The sequence below is a fragment of the Oncorhynchus gorbuscha genome, linkage group LG18, assembly GCF_021184085.1.
Source record: "Oncorhynchus gorbuscha isolate QuinsamMale2020 ecotype Even-year linkage group LG18, OgorEven_v1.0, whole genome shotgun sequence".
Lineage (NCBI taxonomy): Eukaryota > Metazoa > Chordata > Actinopteri > Salmoniformes > Salmonidae > Oncorhynchus > Oncorhynchus gorbuscha.
The window spans coordinates 41,825,066-41,843,390 of NC_060190.1; the positions used below are offsets into that span (position 1 = coordinate 41,825,066).

General features: G+C 42.9%; 1 protein-coding gene across 3 annotated transcripts; it reads left to right on the forward strand.

The window, feature by feature from the left end:
- The first annotated feature begins 252 nt into the window (after positions 1 to 252).
- nab2 (NGFI-A binding protein 2 (EGR1 binding protein 2)) lies at positions 253 to 17,386 on the forward strand. Of its 3 annotated transcripts, none has more exons than XM_046311960.1 (7): positions 253 to 699; positions 6,722 to 7,645; positions 8,058 to 8,191; positions 9,769 to 9,820; positions 10,143 to 10,257; positions 12,713 to 12,898; positions 15,866 to 17,386. In XM_046311960.1, exons 2-7 carry the CDS (start codon positions 6,731 to 6,733, stop codon positions 15,961 to 15,963), a joined length of 1,500 nt encoding a protein of 499 aa, XP_046167916.1. In that variant the 5' UTR covers positions 253 to 699; positions 6,722 to 6,730; the 3' UTR covers positions 15,964 to 17,386. The 3 variants fall into 3 exon arrangements, with proteins under 3 accessions (XP_046167916.1, XP_046167917.1, XP_046167918.1); XM_046311961.1 differs by having other exon boundaries at positions 253 to 544; XM_046311962.1 differs by lacking the exon at positions 12,713 to 12,898.
- The last annotated feature ends 939 nt before the right edge of the window (positions 17,387 to 18,325 follow it).

Consider the following 18,325-nt stretch of genomic DNA (forward strand, 5'->3'; position numbering starts at 1 on the left):
GACCAGGCAGAATGGTAGGCTATGTGGTCCTCAGTTTTAATTAAAAAGGCTCATTTTAGACAGGTGCATCTTATTGAAAAGTGGGCAAATAAAATCCTAAAATGAAAGGGTTACTAAGCAAACCTCAGTATTTCAGGCCCCCGCCTCCCACATCTCCAATTTGAAAGCCGCCTCTCTACTGGGAGAGAGGAAAGCTCTTTTTCGGTCAGATGGCGTCCGCCCCCAGGTTTCTCGCACCCACACAACCAGCAAAAAGGCAGCCAGCAACCAATACGGTTCGCCGGGGGAAGATAACTGGCAACGAATTCAGACGAGTTATGGGATTTAGCTGGTGTCAACAGCAGTCGGAAGTGAGAAAGATAACGACTGTGCAGGAAAATAAAGCGATTATATAAATACATTTAAGGCATTTACAATAGGTTGTGTACAATAGCTTTTTAAAAAGTATGTATTTATCAAATCTCTTACATTGATGGAAACTTAGTTAACGGGACTGGATGGGACTTTTAAAAAAGAGTCGTCGAGGGATGAGACTTTCGATAAGGTAAAAAGTGAGATAACAATTTCGATTGCTGATATAACTTTTTTTAGATAATCTAGCCTATTACGAGGTTCAACAAATTGCGCGAAAACTGGATTCGGGTCACTCAGTGCCGCCGGTCCTCTTTGCCAATTCAGCCATCGGACGATTTGAACGAGGTGAGAGATTATGCTGGAGTTATTTACATTTTTATGATGAAATATTACATTTCACATGCGTGTTTAGTTCCGTAGAAAGATAGATCATCTGTTATTGCCTTGCACTATGGATGTTCGCTTAATACTATTGTCATTGTTTTTTAAATTATTGTCATTGTTTTTTAAATTATTATTTTCGTAACCGTCGCTTTGTGCATCATATGAACTCGCAAATTATGTCCCCATAAGAATAGGCAAACTATTTTTAACAAACTATTTTTAATTCCCAGATCTTGAAAAAATGTCTAAACTGTACATTTTTCCAATGTCAATGCCATGCGTAATTGGAGAACACATCCTGCATATTTGAGGTGTAGAGGATTGGGCACGTGAAGTGTTGTCAAAGATGATCATCAATAATAATAAACTATCAGGAAAAGTAGGCTTTTGTAGGCTAGTATAAGTTTCTCATGTGTAATTTGGGTTCAAATCAAAACTAGTATGGACTTAGTGTTTTCAAGACATTTGATTGATATTGACTTCATGTGTTCTTATATGAGACATTCTGCAACATAACAGATAGTTAAAAGGTGTGACACATTTCTCAATACATGTATTACATTCATTTCGAAAAGGTATGGGTCTTGACGCATGTGCTCCGAAATGGATAATAAACATGCATATCAAGATGGTTGAGCATTAGGCAAAAACTGGTGAAATTCAGACAGACAGACATACAATACAGTACCTTCAGAAAGTATTCCCACCCCTGGACTTTTTCCAAATTGTCTTGTGTTATAGTCTGAATTTAAAATGGATTCAATTGAGATTTTGTGATCTACACACATTACCCCCTAATGGCAAAGTGGAATTATGTTTTTAGAAATGTTTACGAATTCATAAAAAATTAATGAAAAGCTGAAATGTCTTGAGTCAATAAAGCCCCGTCTGCATTGGCACTTTGAAATCAACTCTGTTGGCATGACCTTGCTGGGTCAACTCAAATTGCGTATCCACTGCCTCCAAAAAGAAGAAATTATGTCATGTTAGCTTTCAATACGACCTGGCCAGCAAAAATTCCCGCTAGCTAGCTAGCTTATTTCAACTCTGATTTGCTAGCATTTGAGGGCAGACTGTTCTCATAAAAGTTTGAGTAGTACAAAAAATGAATGAAGGACCCAGCTATGGTGCTGATTCGTGTCATGTCTGACTACTGCAGTACTGCTTATCCAAGTGCTAGCTAACAACAACAAGCTCAGACGAGCTAGCTACATTGTGTCAGCATCCAGCGGTGATCAGTTTGGTGGTTGCGTTGTAACGGCACCACCAGCCCGAATTCTAATCGAGCTGGCACTAGTTGTGAAACTGGGCTGCACTGGCCCAGGTTTCCTTAGACACAGCTCGAATTTGGTGCTTCCATTCGAAACAGCTCGAATTTCGCACTCACGGGGCTTAAATGGGGCGTTGCTTTTTCTTGGCCAGGTCGCAGTTGTAAATGAGAACTTGTTCTCAACTAGCCTACCTGTTTAAATAAAGGTGAAATAAAATAAAACATAAAAATGAAGTATTCAACACCTTTGTTATTACAAGCCTTAAAAAATATTTGCTTAACTCACATAATAAATTGCATGGTGCAATAATAGGGTACACCCTGTTGCTGCAGTCATCTGACCAAATCGCCCTCTAGTGGCCTCATGGGTGGAATGTTATATTTTTCATAATTAATACACTTTTACACAGGAAATACCAAACGTCTTCTGTGATGTATTTAAAGTGTCATATTGGGATGCAAACAGAAAATGTCATACATTTCAACTGACAGATTTCTTTTTTTTAAAAGCCCATAACCATGTGTGAGGTTTATACTTTTGTTTCAAAGTAGATTTGTTTAAGACTACCAAGAACTAACAGATTTTGCAGTAAAAGGTTAACATGATTTTTGAATGACGACCTCATCCTTGTACCCCACACATACAATTATCTGCAAGGTCCCTCAATCGAGCAGTGAATTTCAAACACAGATTCAACCACAAAGACCCGGGAGGATTTCCAATGCCTTGCAATGAAGGGCACTTATTTGTAGATTTTAAAAAAACAAGCAGACATTGAATATCCCTTTGAGCCTGGGGAAGTTAGTAATTACACTTCGGCTGGTCTATCAATACACCCAGTCACTACAAAGGTATAGGCATCTTTCCTAACTCAGAGGAAGGAAACCCTTCAGGGATTTCACAATGAGGCCAATGGTGACTTTAAAACAGTTAGAGTTTAATGGCTGTGATCTGAGAAAACTGAGGATGGAAAAACAACATTGTAGTTACTCCACAATACTAACCTACATGACAGAGTGAAAAGTAGGAAGCCTGTACAGAATAAAAATATTCCAAAACATGCATCCTGTTTGCAATAAAGCACTAAAGTACAACTGAAAACATGTGGCAGAGGAATTCCCTTTGTGTCCTGTATACAAAGCGTTATGTTTGTGGAAATTTTCAAGCATGTTGGTGGCTACATGTTTTGGGTATGCTTGTCATCGACACGGACTAGGGAGTTTTTTAGGATAAAAATAAACGGAATAGCGCTAAAGCACAGGAAAAATCCTAAAGGAAAACCTGGTTCAGTCTGCTTTCCAACAGACACAGAAACAAATTCCCCTTTCAGCAGGATATTAACCTAAAACACAAGGCCAAAAATATACACTGGAGTTGGTTACCAAGACGGCATTGAATGATATTGAGTTTTGCCTAAAATCGGCTAAACTCTTTGGTAAGATTTGAAAATGGCTGTCGAGCAATGATCAACAACAAGCTTCACAGTCTTGAAGAACAAAAAAAATATTAACGTGCAAATATTGTACAATCCAGGTGTGCAAAGCTCTTAGAGACTCACAGAAAGAATCACAGCTGTAATCGCTGCCAATGTTGATTCTAACATGTATTGACTCAGGGGTGTGAATACCTGCAGTTAAAGTTGGAAGTTTACATACTTAGCCAAATACATTTAAACTCAGTTTTTCACAATTCCTGACATTTAATCCTAGTAAAATTCCCTGTTTTCGGTCAATTAGGATCATCACTTTATTTTAAGAATGTGAAATGTCAGAATAATAGTAGAGAGAATTATTTATTTCAGCATTTTTCACATTCCGAGTGGGTCAGAAGTTTACATACACTCAATTAGTATTTGGTAGCATTACCTTTAAATTGTTTAACTTGGGTCAAACATTTCAGGTAGCCTTCCACAAGCTTCCCACAATAAATTGGGTGAATTATGGCACATTCCTCCTGACAGAGCTGGTGTAACTGAGTCAGGTTTGTAGGCCTCCTTGCTCGCACATGCTTTTTCAGTTCTGCCCACACATTTTCTATGGGATTGAGGTCAGGGCTTTGCGATGGTCACTCCAATACCTTGTTGTCCTTAAGCCATTTTGCCACAACTTTGGAAGTATGCTTGGGGTCATTGTCCATTTGGAAGACACATTTGCGATCAAGCTTCTAACTGATGTATTGATGTTGCTTCAATATATCCACATAATTGTCCTTCCTCATGTGCCATCTATTTTGTGAAGTTCACCAGTCCCTCCTGCAGCAAAGCACCCCAACATGATGCTGCCACCCCCATGCTTCACAGTTGGGATGGTGTTCTTTGGCTTGCAAGCCTCCCCCTTTTCCTCCAAACATAACGATGGTCATTATGGTCAAACAGTTATATTTTTGTTTCATCAGACCAGAGGACATTTCTCCAAAAAGTACAATCTTTGTCCCCATGTGCAGTTGCAAACTGTAGTCTGGCTTTTTTATGCCGGTTTTGGAGGAGTGGCTTCTTCCTTGCTCGAGCGGCCTTTCAGGTTATGTCGATATAGGACTCATTTTACTGTGGATATAGATACTTTTCTACCTGTTCCCTCCAGCATCTTCACAAGGTCCTTGTTCTGGAATTGATTTGCACTTTTCGCACCAAAGTACTTTCATCTCTAGGAGACAGAACGCGTCTCCTTCCTGAGTGGTATAAAGGCTGTGTTGTCCCATGGTGTTTGTTTATACTTGCGTACTATTGTTTGTACAGATGCACGTGGTACCTTCAGGTATTTGGAAATTGATCCCAAGGATGAACCAGACTTGCGGATATCTACAATTTATTTTTCCTTTTTTACCATGATGTCAAGCAAAGAAGCACTGAGTAGGCCTTGAAGGTAGGCCTTGAAATACATCCACAGGCACACCTCCAATTGACCCAAATGATGTCAATTAGCCTATCAGAAGCTTCTAAAGCCATGACATAATTTTCTGGAATTTTCCAAGCTGTTTAAAGGCACAGTCAACTTAGTGTATGTAAACTTCTGACCCACTGGAATTGTGATACAGTGAACTATAAGTGAAATATCCTGTCTGTAAACAATTGTTGGAAAAATTACTTGTGTAATGCACAAAGTAGATGTCCTAAATGACTTGCCAAAGTATAGTTTGTTAACGAGAAATTTGTGGAGTGGTAAAAAACGAGTTTTAATGACTCCAACGTAAGTGTGTGCGAATGTCCAACTTCAACTGTATGTTCATATTTCCGTATTTAATTTTCAATACATTTGTAAAAATGTGAAAAAACATGTTTTCACTTTGTGTGTAGATGGGTGAGAAAAATATATATTTAATGCATTTGTTATTCAAGCTGTAACAGCAAAATGTGGAATAAGTCAAGGGGTTTCTGAAGGCACTGTATAAACTCACAGACAGACATGACAGACATGTCTCTCTCTCTTTTCTCTTATCCCCCTCTCCTTCTCGCTCTCTCTCTTCTCTCTTTCTCTTCCTCCCTCCTTCTCTCTCCCTCTTTGCCTCCCTCTTTCTCTCTCTCTACCTCCACTTTATCTCCCCATCCATTGACTTTAACTTTCATTTTCCGGATCATGGCGGTCCCTCGGTCAGGTGTAGGCTTGTGTTCATCGGGAGTGTCTGCTGAATGATCCCATATGTGAATTGTGTTTCTAGGATCAACTGCCGATGTCACTCAAAAACACATTAACCCTACCTTTCTGCCATGTCGTGGGGGTAGGGGCAAATACATGTATTGTTAATTGGATTAGGGTTAGGGTGATGTCTAGGGCCTAACCCTAACTCTAGCTTCATGTCCACATCCCGGCTCAACCCTTAACCTAACCAAAACCCTTTTCCAAGGGTGCTATTCTTTGTCTGTCCCTATAAGAGGACTCCTTGAAGAACACATTTTGGTTCCAAGTAGAACCCTATTGGTTCCAGGTAGAACCCTTTTGAGTTCCATGTAGAACCTTTAACACAGAGGGTTCTTCATGGAACCCAAAATAGTTCTACCTGGAACCAAAAAGTGCTCTCCTATGGGGATAGCCGAAGAACCCTTTTGGAACCATTTGTTCTAAGAGTATAACCCTAGCTTCATGTCCATTCCTGACTCAACCCTACACTAACCCTCACTTCATCTCCACATATTGGCTCAACCATAACCCTAGCCATAACTCTAACTTCTTGTCCACATCCAAGCTCAACTCTAACTCCAACTTCAACCCTAACCATAGCTCCAACCCCATGGCTAGGGTTAGGGTTGAGCCAAGGTGTGGACATGAAGCTAGGGTTAGGTTTATGGTTGAGGTTAGAGTCTGTCTGTCTGCCTGAATATCCTTTTGCATTGAATGCTATGTATTTTGACTTGTGTCAATTCTCTTGACACATATTTATGCTTCAATATCATGCCTGTGCTTTGAGAGAGGAGAGTGAGAGAGGTGGAGATGGGAGAGAGAAAGACAGATGAGAGTGGGGAAGGGGAGAGAGGGAGATGGTGAAGGAGGAAGGGGATTGAGAGCAAGGAGGTAGCGATGGATGAGAGAGGGGTAGGGAGAGAGAATGGAGGAGGGAGGAAGGATTATTCCATGTAGCAAACAAATTAATAAAGCATTCTGTCCACACAACACAATACATCATAACTGTTTTCTCCTTCCATTGTTGAGACATTTATTAAACTTAAGTGGAGTCTTGAGTGACTCTCCTCCGGTCTTTTCCTTCTTTCCTGTCTACAGTCCTACACCATGTCTCTGCCGCGTATGCTGGGCGAGCTGCAGCTGTACCGGGTGCTGCAGAGGGCCAACTTGTTGGCCTACTACGACACCTTCATCCAGCAGGGCGGCGACGACTTGCAGCAGCTCTGTGAGGCTGCAGAGGATGAGTTCCTGGAGATCATGGCGCTGGTCGGCATGGCGACCAAGCCACTGCACGTGCGCCGTCTACAGAAGGCCCTCCGCGACTGGGCAGCCAACCCGGCCCTCTTCAACCAGCCCCTGGCCAACATGCCCCTGGGCGGCATCCCGCTGTTCAAGGTGAATGGGACGGGTGCCAGCGGAACCGCCTCCAGCGGACCCAGGAAGTCCCTGAGCAATGGACAGCCAGGGTCGCCGTTCGATAGGGAGGACAGGGCGTGCCTCACCCCTATGTACAGCGGGAGCCCCAGAAGCCCCTGCTCCCAGGCCTCGCCACAGCCCCCGGACACCCACTACAGGGGCAAGCTGTCCCCAATGGACCCCCACTGGCTCAGCCCAGAACCAGATGGGAACAGTGCCTCGGTCTCAGCCTCAGGGGTGGACGAGGAGCAGCCCAGCCCACCTCTACTCCCCCCTCGTACCCCAGGTCCCTCCACTCCCCCAGCCTCCTCCTCCTCCCTCTCCCCGGTGGTCCTCTCAGCCTGGCCTGGGGGCCAGCTGGACGGGGAGATGGCACGGGCAGTGGGGGAGAGCGTGGACAGGCTCCTGAGGACCCTGCCCAGGTCGGACCCCAGAGAGGTGAAGACACTCCTTAGGATGAACAAGAAGATGGCCAAGACGGTGGGCCACATCTTCAAGATGGCACCCCAGGACATGGCCAAGGAGGAGGAGATCCGCAAGTACAGCCTCATCTACGGCCGCTTCGACTCCAAGAGGAGGGAGGGCAAGCAGCTCACACACCACGAGGTGAGGGCATCAATGTTTCCACTAATAGAGTTATCTGTGTACTAATATATGGGTGAGGCTTGAGCATTCCTACTGGGCATAGATGTCAGTTCAACGTCTAGTTTTGAATTGTCAAGTAACCTGAATTCAATGTGAAATCAATCAAAAATGTCACCAGGTCATTGGATTTAGGTTAAAAGTTGGGTGAAAAACCCCACAAAATTACGTTGATTACTTTTTTCAAATCCAATCAGTTTTCCACGTTGCTTCAACGTCATCACATTAAATGTTTTTTTTCCAAATGACTTGGAAACAACGTTGATTCAACCAGTTTTTGCCCAGTGGGTTGTATAATTTTTTTAATCATAGTGTTCATATCATTCTAATGTTCTCTTTCCCCTCTCAACTTATTTGATGTCCTCCTCATGTTCAGCTGATCATCAATGAAGCGGCCGCCCAGTTCTGTATGCGTGACAACGCTCTGCTTCTGCGACGGGTAGAGCTCTTCTCATTGGCTAGACAGGTGGCAAGAGAATGCGCCTACACCTCCACACTCAAGCATGCCAGGTAAGGGCACGAGGTTCCACTGTTTAGGGGGTTCCCCACCCCCGTCTGATGACCTTCCCACCCTCTCACCTTCTGTCTCTTCCTCTACAACTAGTCTGTGTCCCCTATGGGTCCTGGTCAAAAGTAGGATCTTCATTTGATCACTTTTGTTGCTGAGAATTTTCCTGCATAGCAGAAAAACAAACTTTTAGTTTATTTGAGTTTTAAAAAGGCATCTAAAGTTCGAAATTTCCACATAGAAAATTCTGACTTGATTTTCCACAATGAAAAATTAACCAACCCCATACAAAAATGTTCATTCATTATAATCCACATAATAATTCACATTTGCTGTTGCTGCAGGATTATGTTCCTGCTGAAGGAAACTGGCTCAAATTAAGATCCTACATCTGTAGGGAATAGGGTGCCATTTGGGATGCAAAAAGGGAAACCCAAATATAGAGAGACTTATACACTTAGCACACATAGCTAAGGCTGGCCAAGGTCATGCTACTCGTCATGCAGTCAGTGCATCCGCTCCAAAACAAAGTCATACTTTGTGATCAGCTAAATGAAAGCACATTCAAAAACTCAAGCGTCTCATATAATCAATACGATTTTTTTGTATATCTTTCAAAATCAATTAATAATGTATGTGTTTACTGTTAGTTACATCGCCTCAAGTTTTGGTTACACAACATCAGTTATATACTGAACAAAAATATGAATGCAACATGCAACAATTTCTAATATTTTACTGAGTTACAGTTCATAGAAGGAAATCAGTCAATTTAAATACATTTATTAGGCCATCATTTATGGATTTCACATGACTGGGCAGGGGAGCCAGGCCCAGCCAATAAGAATTCGCTTTTCCCCACAAAAGGGCTTTATTACAGAAATAAATATTCCTCAATTTCATCAGCTGTACGGGTGCCTAGTCTCAGACGATCCTGCAGGTAAAGAAGCCGGATATGGAGGTCCTGGGCTGACGTGGTTACATGTAGTCTGAGGTTGTGAGGCAGGTTGGACGTACTGCCAAATTCTCTAAAACGAAGTTGGAGGCGGCTTATGGTCGGGAAATGAACATTACATTCTCTGGCAAAAGCTGTGGTGGACATTCATGCAGTCAGCATGCCAATTGCACACTCCCTCAAAACTTGAGACATCTGTGGCATTGTGTTGTGTAACAAAACTGCACATTTTAGAAGCCTTTTATTGTCCCCAGCACAAGGTGAACCTGTGTAATGATCATGCTGTTTAATCAGCTTCTTGATATGCCTTACCTGTCAGGTGGATGGATTATCTTGACAAAGGAGAAATGCTCACTAACGGTTGTGTAAACAAATTTGTCCACAAAATTGGAGAGAAATAAGCTTTTTGTGCATACGGAACATTTCTGGGATTTTTTATTTTAGCTCATGAAACATGGGACCAACAATTTGCATGTTGTGTTTATATTTTTATTCTGTATATTTTAATTGGATATAATGAGCTACTACTTGCTAATGAACTAACAGACAGCAGGGCCAAATGAATCCTGGAGTTTGCACAAGAGGATTGCTCTTTTACTTTATTATTTATTTATCTTATTACAGAACAAGTGCAGATGACTGCAGTTTATCATCCCAAAAGAGAGTGAAACATGAGGTGAGTGGGCTAGGGTCTCTGAACCCCGAACAAGAAAGATTTAAAACTATATCAAACTCTATTTTAATTTGTTAGTGTGTCTACAAAAGCTGTTTTGTCAACGTAATATTAGTATTATGTTGAGCCATACAGCATTGGTAGACAATGAATAAGCTGTAATTAGAATAAATCAATGAAATTGCAAAAATTCATACACTGTAATTTATACCATAGATACTTTTCAATCAGCCCTATACTATATATCAATTTTATGCCATTAGTACATTTCAGTAGTAATTGCATTGTAACACACACACACTATGACATTTGGTGTGTGTTTCAGGTGATACTGTCAGAATGTGTGTCCTCCCTCCATGGTGTGGAGGGTTCAGAGGGCGTGTCCCAGAGGGCTGACGAGGACAGCTTATCAGGAGAGAGTCTGGACAGCTTAACACAAGGTACCGTTGAAGTCGGAAGTTTACCTACACTTTGGCTGGAGTCATTAAAACTTGTTTTTCAATGACTCCACAAATTTCTTGTTAATTAGCAAACTATACTTTGGCAAGTCAGTTAGGACATCAACTTTGTGCATGACACAAGTACATTTTCCAACAATTGTTTACAGACAGATTATTTCACTTATAATTCACTGTATCACAATTCCAGTGGGTCAGAGGTTTACATACACTAAGTTGACTGTGCCTTTAAACAGCTTGGACAATTCCAGAAAATTATGTCATGGCTTTAGGACCTTCTTATAGGTTAATTGACATCATTTGAGTCAATTGGAGGTGTGCCTGTGGATGTATTTCAAGGCCTACCTTCAAACTCAGTGCCTCTTCACTTGACATCATGGGAAAATCAAAAGAAATCAGCAAAGACTTCAGAAAAAAATTGTAGACCTCCACAAGTCTGGTTCATCCTTGGGAGCAATTTCCAAACGCCTGATGGTACCACGTTCATCTGTACAAACAATAGTACGCAAGTATAAACACCATGGGACCACGCAGCCATCATACCGCTCAGGAAGGACTCCTAGAGATGAACACACTTTGGTGCGAAAAGTGCAAATCAATCCCAGAACAACAGCCAAGGACCTTGTGAAAATGCTGGAGGAAACGGGTACAAAAATATCTATATCCACAGTAAAACGAGTCCTATATCGACATAACCTGAAAGGCCGCTCAGCAAGGAAGAAGCCATTGCTCCAAAACCGCCATAAAAAAGCCAGTCTACGGTTTGCAACTGCACATGGGGACAAAGATCGTACTTTTTGGAGAAATGTCCTCTGGTCTGATGAAACAAAATAGAACTGTTTGGCCATAATGACCATCATGTTTGGAGGAAAAGGGGGGAGGCTTGCAAGCAGAAGAACACCGTCCCAACCGTGAAGCATGGGGGTGGCAGCATCATGTTGTGGGGGTGCTTTGCTGCAGGAGGGACTGGTGCACTTCACAAAATAGATGGCTTCATGAGGAGGGAAGTTATGTGGATATATTGAAGCAACATCTCAAGACATCAGTCAGGAAATTAAAGCTTGGTCACAAATTGGTCTTCCAACTGGACAATGACCCCAAGCATACTTCCAAAGTTGTGGCAAAATGGCTTAAGGACAACAATGTCAAGGTATTGGAGTGGCCATCACAAAGCCCTGACCTCAATCCTATAGAAAATGTGTGGGCAGACCTGAAAAAGCTTGTGCGAGCAAGGAGGCCGACAAACCTGACTCAGTTACACCAGCTCTGTCAGGAGGAATGGGCCAAAAAAGCTGGGAAGCTGGTGGAAAGCTATCTGAAACGTTTGACCCAAGTTGAACAATTTAAAGGCAATGCTACCAAATACTAATTTAGTGTATGTAAACTTCTGACCCACTCAGATGTGATGAAAGAAATCAAATCTGAAATAATCACTCTCTCTACTATTATTGTAACGATCTGGGTGTAGTGGGTGCAAAGTCAGGCGCAGGAAACAGAGAGTTCAGGGTAGTGCTCTTTAATGCACAAACGGTGAACATAAGCCACCCCACGAAATACTGGGCGCTCACAAAAACAAATGCCCCAAACATGGGGCCTAAAACAGTCCAGCAAAACCCACGAACAGGGAAAAAACACATTCACCTCAAACGTGCACAAATGTCACACAAACAATCCCGCACAAAGAGCAGGCGGGCCGGCTGGCTAATAAAGCCCAACTAATCACCAAAATACATAACAGGTGTAACCAATAAATAGACAAGGAGGGGGAGGAAAGAATCAGTGGCAGCTAGTAGGCCGGCGACGACGACCGCCGAGCGCCACCAGAACGGGAAGGAGAGCCACCTTCGGTAGGAGTCGTGACAATTATTCTGACATTTCACATTCTTAAAATAAAGTGGTGATCCCAACTGACCTAAGACAGGGAATTTTTACTAGGATTAAATGTCAGGGGAAATAAATGTTGTGAAAAACTGAGTTTAAATGTATTTGGCTAAGGTGCATGTAAACTTCTGACTTCAACTGTACATACAGTGTCCAGATCCAAATGTATTTTCTTTAACACTAGTATGTATATCAGCTCAAGTCAGTAAGTCTTGCATGTAAATACAGTAATTGTTGAACACATTTAGCACTGATCTTGTACAGTAAGTGTCACTTAATCATATTTCATTCCCAGACATTCTTTGTGTTTCTCTACATGTCACACTGCTCCACTGACTACAAAGCACTATTAATAATAGTTCATGTTTTCTGTAGTGTCCAGCTATGTCCCAAATGGTACCCTATTATCTATATAGAGCCCTATGGGCCCTGGTCAAACGTAGTACATTACATAGGGAATAGGATGCCATTCTTGACTCAGCACAGTCTTGTCAATAAGCAGCTTATGTGATTGGTTCAAAATGACATTTACACCTAACCCTGTCTGTCCTAATAGATGTAGCCTCACAGTGCAACCAATCTCCATCCCTCCGCCCCCCCACCGACACCTCCATCCCTGCCAACTGGAGTCGCCATCTCATGCAACAAACGCTCATGGATGAGGGGCTGCGATTGGCTAAGATGGTGTCACATGACCGAGCTGGCAAGCTCAGCCTTAGGTCAGAGGGGACACATAGCACAGGTGACTTTCTGAATAATGGCTTACAAACATTATCATTCAAGAGTTATCATGCTAACACTCTTAAAGTGATAGTCTGACTTTTTCATGCCTAAAACATTTACATTTACATTTAAGTCATTTAGCAGACGCTCTTATCCAGAGCGACTTACAAATTGGTGCATTCACCTTATGACATCCAGTGGAACAGCCACTTTACAATAGTGCATTACTTTATCCTATCCTAGGTATTCCTTAAAGAGGTGGGGTTTCAGGTGTCTCCGGAAGGTGGTGATTGACTCCGCTGTCCTGGCGTCGTGAGGGAGTTTGTTCCACCATTGGGGAGCCAGAGTAGCGAACAGTTTTGACTGGGCTGAGCGGGAACTGTACTTCCTCAGTGGTAGGGAGGCGAGCAGGCCAGAGGTGGATGAACGCAGTGCCCTTATTTGGGTGTAGGGCCTGATCAGAGCCTGGAGGTACTGAGGTGCCGTACCCCTCACAGCTCCGTAGGCAAGCACCATGGTCTTGTAGCGGATGCGAGCTTCAACTGGAAGCCAGTGGAGAGAGCGGAGGAGTGGGGTGACGTGAGAGAACTTGGGAAGGTTGAACACTAGACGGGCTGCGGCGTTCTGGATGAGTTGTAGGGGTTTAATGGCACAGGCAGGGAGCCCAGCCAACAGCGAGTTGCAGTAATCCAGACGGGAGATGACAAGTGCCTGGATTAGGACCTGCGCCGCTTCCTGTGTGAGGCAGGGTCGTACTCTGCGGATGTTGTAGAGCATGAACCTACAGGAACGGGCCACCGCCTTGATGTTAGTTGAGAACGACAGGGTGTTGTCCAGGATCACGCCAATGTTCTTAGCGCTCTGGGAGGAGGACACAATGGAGTTGTCAACCATGATGGCGAGATCATGGAACGGGCAGTCCTTCCCCGGGAGGAAGAGCAGCTCCGTCTTGCCGAAGTTCAGCTTGAGGTGGTGATCCGTCATCCACACTGATATGTCTGCCAGACATGCAGAGATGCGATTCGCCACCTGGTCATCAGAAGGGGGAAAGGAGAAGATTAATTGTGTGTCGTCTGCATAGCAATGATAGGAGAGACCATGTGAGGTTATGACAAAGCCAAGTGACTTGGTGTATAGCGAGAATAGGAGAGGGCCTAGAACAGAGCCCTGGGGGACACCAGTGGTGAGAGCGCGTGGTGAGGAGACAGATTCTCGCCACGCCACCTGGTAGGAGCGACCTGTCAGGTAGGATGCAATCCAAGCGTGGGCCGCGCCGGAGATGCCCAACTCGGAGAGGGTGGAGAGGAGGATCTGATGGTTCACAGTATCGAAGGCAGCCGATAGGTCTAGAAGGATGAGAGCAGAGGAGAGAGAGTTAGCTTTAGCGGTGCGGAGCGCCTCCGTGATACAGAGAAGAGCAGTCTCAGTTGAATGACTAGTCTTGAAACCTGACTGATTTGAATCAAGAAGGCCATTCTGAGAGAGATAGCGGGAGAGCTGACCAAGGACGTTATGTATTATGTTGAGACGAGTCCATCCCACAACATGTGTTATGTAGATTTGACTGCATGTCTCTATCTCAATTGAATTGGAAAGATAGGCATTGTCTCATTTCATCATTTTTAACTGGTGCCTATCTTTCCTATTCACTTGAGTTTGAGACATACAGCAGAATTGAACTAAATCAACTCAACAAATGTCCTGGGACATTGACTGGGACATTGTCTCCTGATATTAAACCACTTTCGAGGTATGAAAACATTTGACAAACCTACATGATCACTTTAACATACTGCCCCTGTAGCCAGTATTGTTGTCTAGGGTGATGCCTCCCACTATCCGGAGCTGTTTCTCTAGCTGGGACTGGAGAAGAACTAAAGGAGAGAAATGAGTTGGGGGATAGAGAGGGGAGGCTGAGGAGGCAGCATCCAGCTACAGTTTAGATTAGAAAGTCATACTGAAAGTTGACATGGATGTTAGTACAGTCAAATTGCCATGAGGTCTTCTAGCATATGTTAATAATAGCGACACTTAAAATGATTGTACTTAACCCTTTCCTCGTCACATTTTGTCACTCATCATTAAAATGTAAAAGTGAAGCCATTGAGATGTTAATAAAGCTACTGTGCAGTAGTACTGGGCTGTCACAGTAGGCAGGGTGGAGAAGATACAGGGAGACAGAGAGAGAGAGTGGGAGAGAAAGAGTGGGAGATAGAAAGAAAGAAAAAAGAAAGAGAGAGAGAGAGAGAGAGAGAGAGAGAGAGAGAGAGAGAGAGAGAGAGAGAGAGAGAGAGAGAATAATGGTGGGGGGCCAGAGGAAGTGCTGTGGTAGCAGTAGAAACGGAACCCCCCTTCCCCCCCACTCCTCACCAGCTGACGTCACATTGTGTTAGGCGTGTGGGCTGAAGGGCGGGATGGATTGAGAGAGGGGGCTAAGAAGTGGGTGGTAATTGGAGGGGCGTTGCATTGACTCACCAGGCGACAGAGAACAAAAATAAAAACCTGTGGGCAGGGAAATGGCACAGGCTTTTTTTCTACCTCTTCCTCAACTTCTTAAGTAGAGGGGAAAAACAACCAAAATGACATGTTTCATCTCTCTATGACGTTGGTCTCCCTCTCACTTCCCCTCCATCGTCCGTTGTTCTTCTCACTCACTCTGGTTTCCTTCTCCATTTCTCTCACACTAACTCAAGGCAACACGACTTGTCTTCTCTGACTGTACTGACTCCATCTACAGTATTATCCTATTAGCTTATAAGTGGGTTCACATTTTGGCAGACAAAACCCTTGACATTTAAATTCAAGTTCTTGACATATTACATTTCAAATATTAAAGAGTGCTACCATAGTTGCATGGTGTTGTATTTCCCCTTGTATTATTTTGATTAAGTGAAGTACTCTATACCAATCAAATGTTCAGGGGGAGTAATAATGTATTGTCTCAGTCGGCCATATAGGCTAACAGCCCTTATCGTTCCTCTTCCAGACTTTGAGGTCAAGGTAGAGAGGAGGGGCTCGATAGCAGTGTGCAGCAGCAGCAGCCCTGGCAGCACCAAAGATGACTCGGACCACAGGGGAAAGTAGTGAAACCAACCACTCATCATCCTGAGAACCCATCAACAACCCTGCCTCTCAGGTCCACTCTGATCTTGGAGGGCACAACTCAGCAGGTTTTACATCTGTACTTAAACCATTGACACTTGGGAGTACTGGGGAGGGGAGGTGGAATGAATCATTCCAATTTAAATCAATTTTGGATCCCAAATGACATCCAATTCCCTACATAGTGCACTACTTTTGATCAGAACTCTGGTCAGAAGCAGTGCATTATATAGGGAATAGGGTGTTATTTGGGACGGAGCCTATGATTGGCTAAATCGGGTGGTTCAGGGAGAGGTAAAACATCATAAACCTTCTAATACTATGGCCTTCCAATACTGAAATTGAGGGATAGGCACTCTACAACTTTACCTCTGTATATAGTGTGCCCAAACACTCCAGCGGGGGCTTTAGCAACATGCATCCACTGGGCTACGGTAACACTTACACAAATGTAAGAGGTATGTCACACACTGATGTGACAATGTCTCTGTTTGCCCACTTTGAACATAATCCCAATCCCCATAATCCCCTCCTCCCCCACCCCGCCCCCAGGACAATGGATGCAAAATGTTGATATCATGACTAACTTTTGGTGCTATTTTCGTTCTGTTGATACAAGGTTGTCACTGAGATTAGGATAAGTATCTGTTATGACACTGCCGTTAAAGATTGGTTTTACAAAGTGTCACTAATTTGAGTGTTGACCGTTAGATGATAAAGGCAATGTGTACAGAGAAGATAATCAGGTTCAGAGGCCTTTTTCTTCCAATACTGCAGCAACTGTCACTGACACCCACTGAAACTATGTTAATTTAGAGGGGTGGGTTTGGATGTTAATATGTTAACACTATTGAGCCTTTAGATTAAATTTGTTGGTGAACTCAACATTCTTTGATTTAACTTAATAAGGCTTAAACAGGCAACAATAATTTGCATAACTCTTGAGGCAAATACTAAATTAGCAATGACAAGAATGCTCATCTCCCGATGTTATTATTTTAATACAGTATGTATGTCGCATCAAACACTAAATTCTTTGATTATGAAGTTTTGGAGAATTCACTTTTTTTGGTAAGAATACATAGATGTTACTGGGAATGAATGTTTAAAAGAAAGGTGTTTGGATGGTTAGGAAATCAGGGAGAATCCAGGACATTACATTTTCTGCATCTGAAAAGGTCCCCTATTTCCTATATAATGCACTACTTCTGAACAGGGCCTGCCTCTAGTCAAAGGTGGTGCACTATATAGGAAAAAGGGTGCAATTTGGATGGACACATTATTTCCATGAAGTACCTAAACTGTAACCTCCTGCCTCACAAGCATTAAACAACCTCCTCCGTTTGTTATGCTGAACAGCAGATTATTTATTTTGTTAAATCTCAATAAATGTTATTTTATTGTTTTAAAATTATTGTTGTGGCTCCATCTGTTGCACTCCTTGTGAGGAAATCCATCCACCCCATCTGTTGCACTCCTTGTGAGGAGCATAAGTGTCAAATGTATGATAAGGCTGAAGAATCCTGCGTCATTCGAATGCTGCCAGTAATTCCAGAACTAATAGAAAAGCACTAGGTCCAAACAGTCATATTCCCACTCTCCCCGCACTATCACCACCACCATCATCATCACCGCCTCCGCTCCATCAAGTTGTTTGTTCCTTCCAGTTCTAAGCTAACATGACTGTATTTGTGATGTCACCTGCCTCAACTCCCTGTGAGTCCCCCCCCCTTCCCCACCCCACCAGCATCATGATGAGAGAGCAGACTAAATATAGCGAGATATAGCTGCCAACCTGGTGGCTCGTTGAGGAGTTCTGCTGTGTACTTTTGCATCGCTGCTCTGACTGTGAAAGACCCAGGTTGTATTCCGAATAGCGACCTATTTTCTATATAGTATGCTACTTTTGACCAGGGGAATATAGTGCCATTTGACACATCCCAAACACAAATGACTGATCACTGTGGGAACATAATAAGCTGTTCCAAAAAATAAATACATCATATTTTCAAACTAGAATGTACATATCAATTACAAAAACTACATAAATACACAAAGAGACAATATCAAAAGTATTATTTAAAGAAAATTGGCCTAATTTATTAATCAATTCAGCTCTACATTCAACAGAGAATCATGACAGAAATTGTACTTACATAGTGTCTGTGTTGGATGAAACCTCTTATCTCCCAAATAGAAAACAGCCATACTTTACCATTAACAAACATACAATTAAGAAACTTCAGAAGCTATTTTGAATACATTGTCTTGACCCTAGAGTCGATGCATGTAAAAATGTCAATGCACAATGAAAAAAATGAATGGTTATGAAGTTTTCCTTCGA

Bases quoted from the DNA above. Each gene is read 5' to 3' on its own strand.
- nab2 (XM_046311960.1), top strand. From the start codon at position 6,731: ATGTCTCTGCCGCGTATGCTGGGCGAGCTGCAGCTGTACCGGGTGCTG. The intron at 8,192-9,768 runs GTAAGGGCACGA...ATCTTATTACAG, and splicing joins TCCACACTCAAGCATGCCAG to AACAAGTGCAGATGACTGCA. The intron at 10,258-12,712 runs GTACCGTTGAAG...CTGTCCTAATAG, and splicing joins TCTGGACAGCTTAACACAAG to ATGTAGCCTCACAGTGCAAC.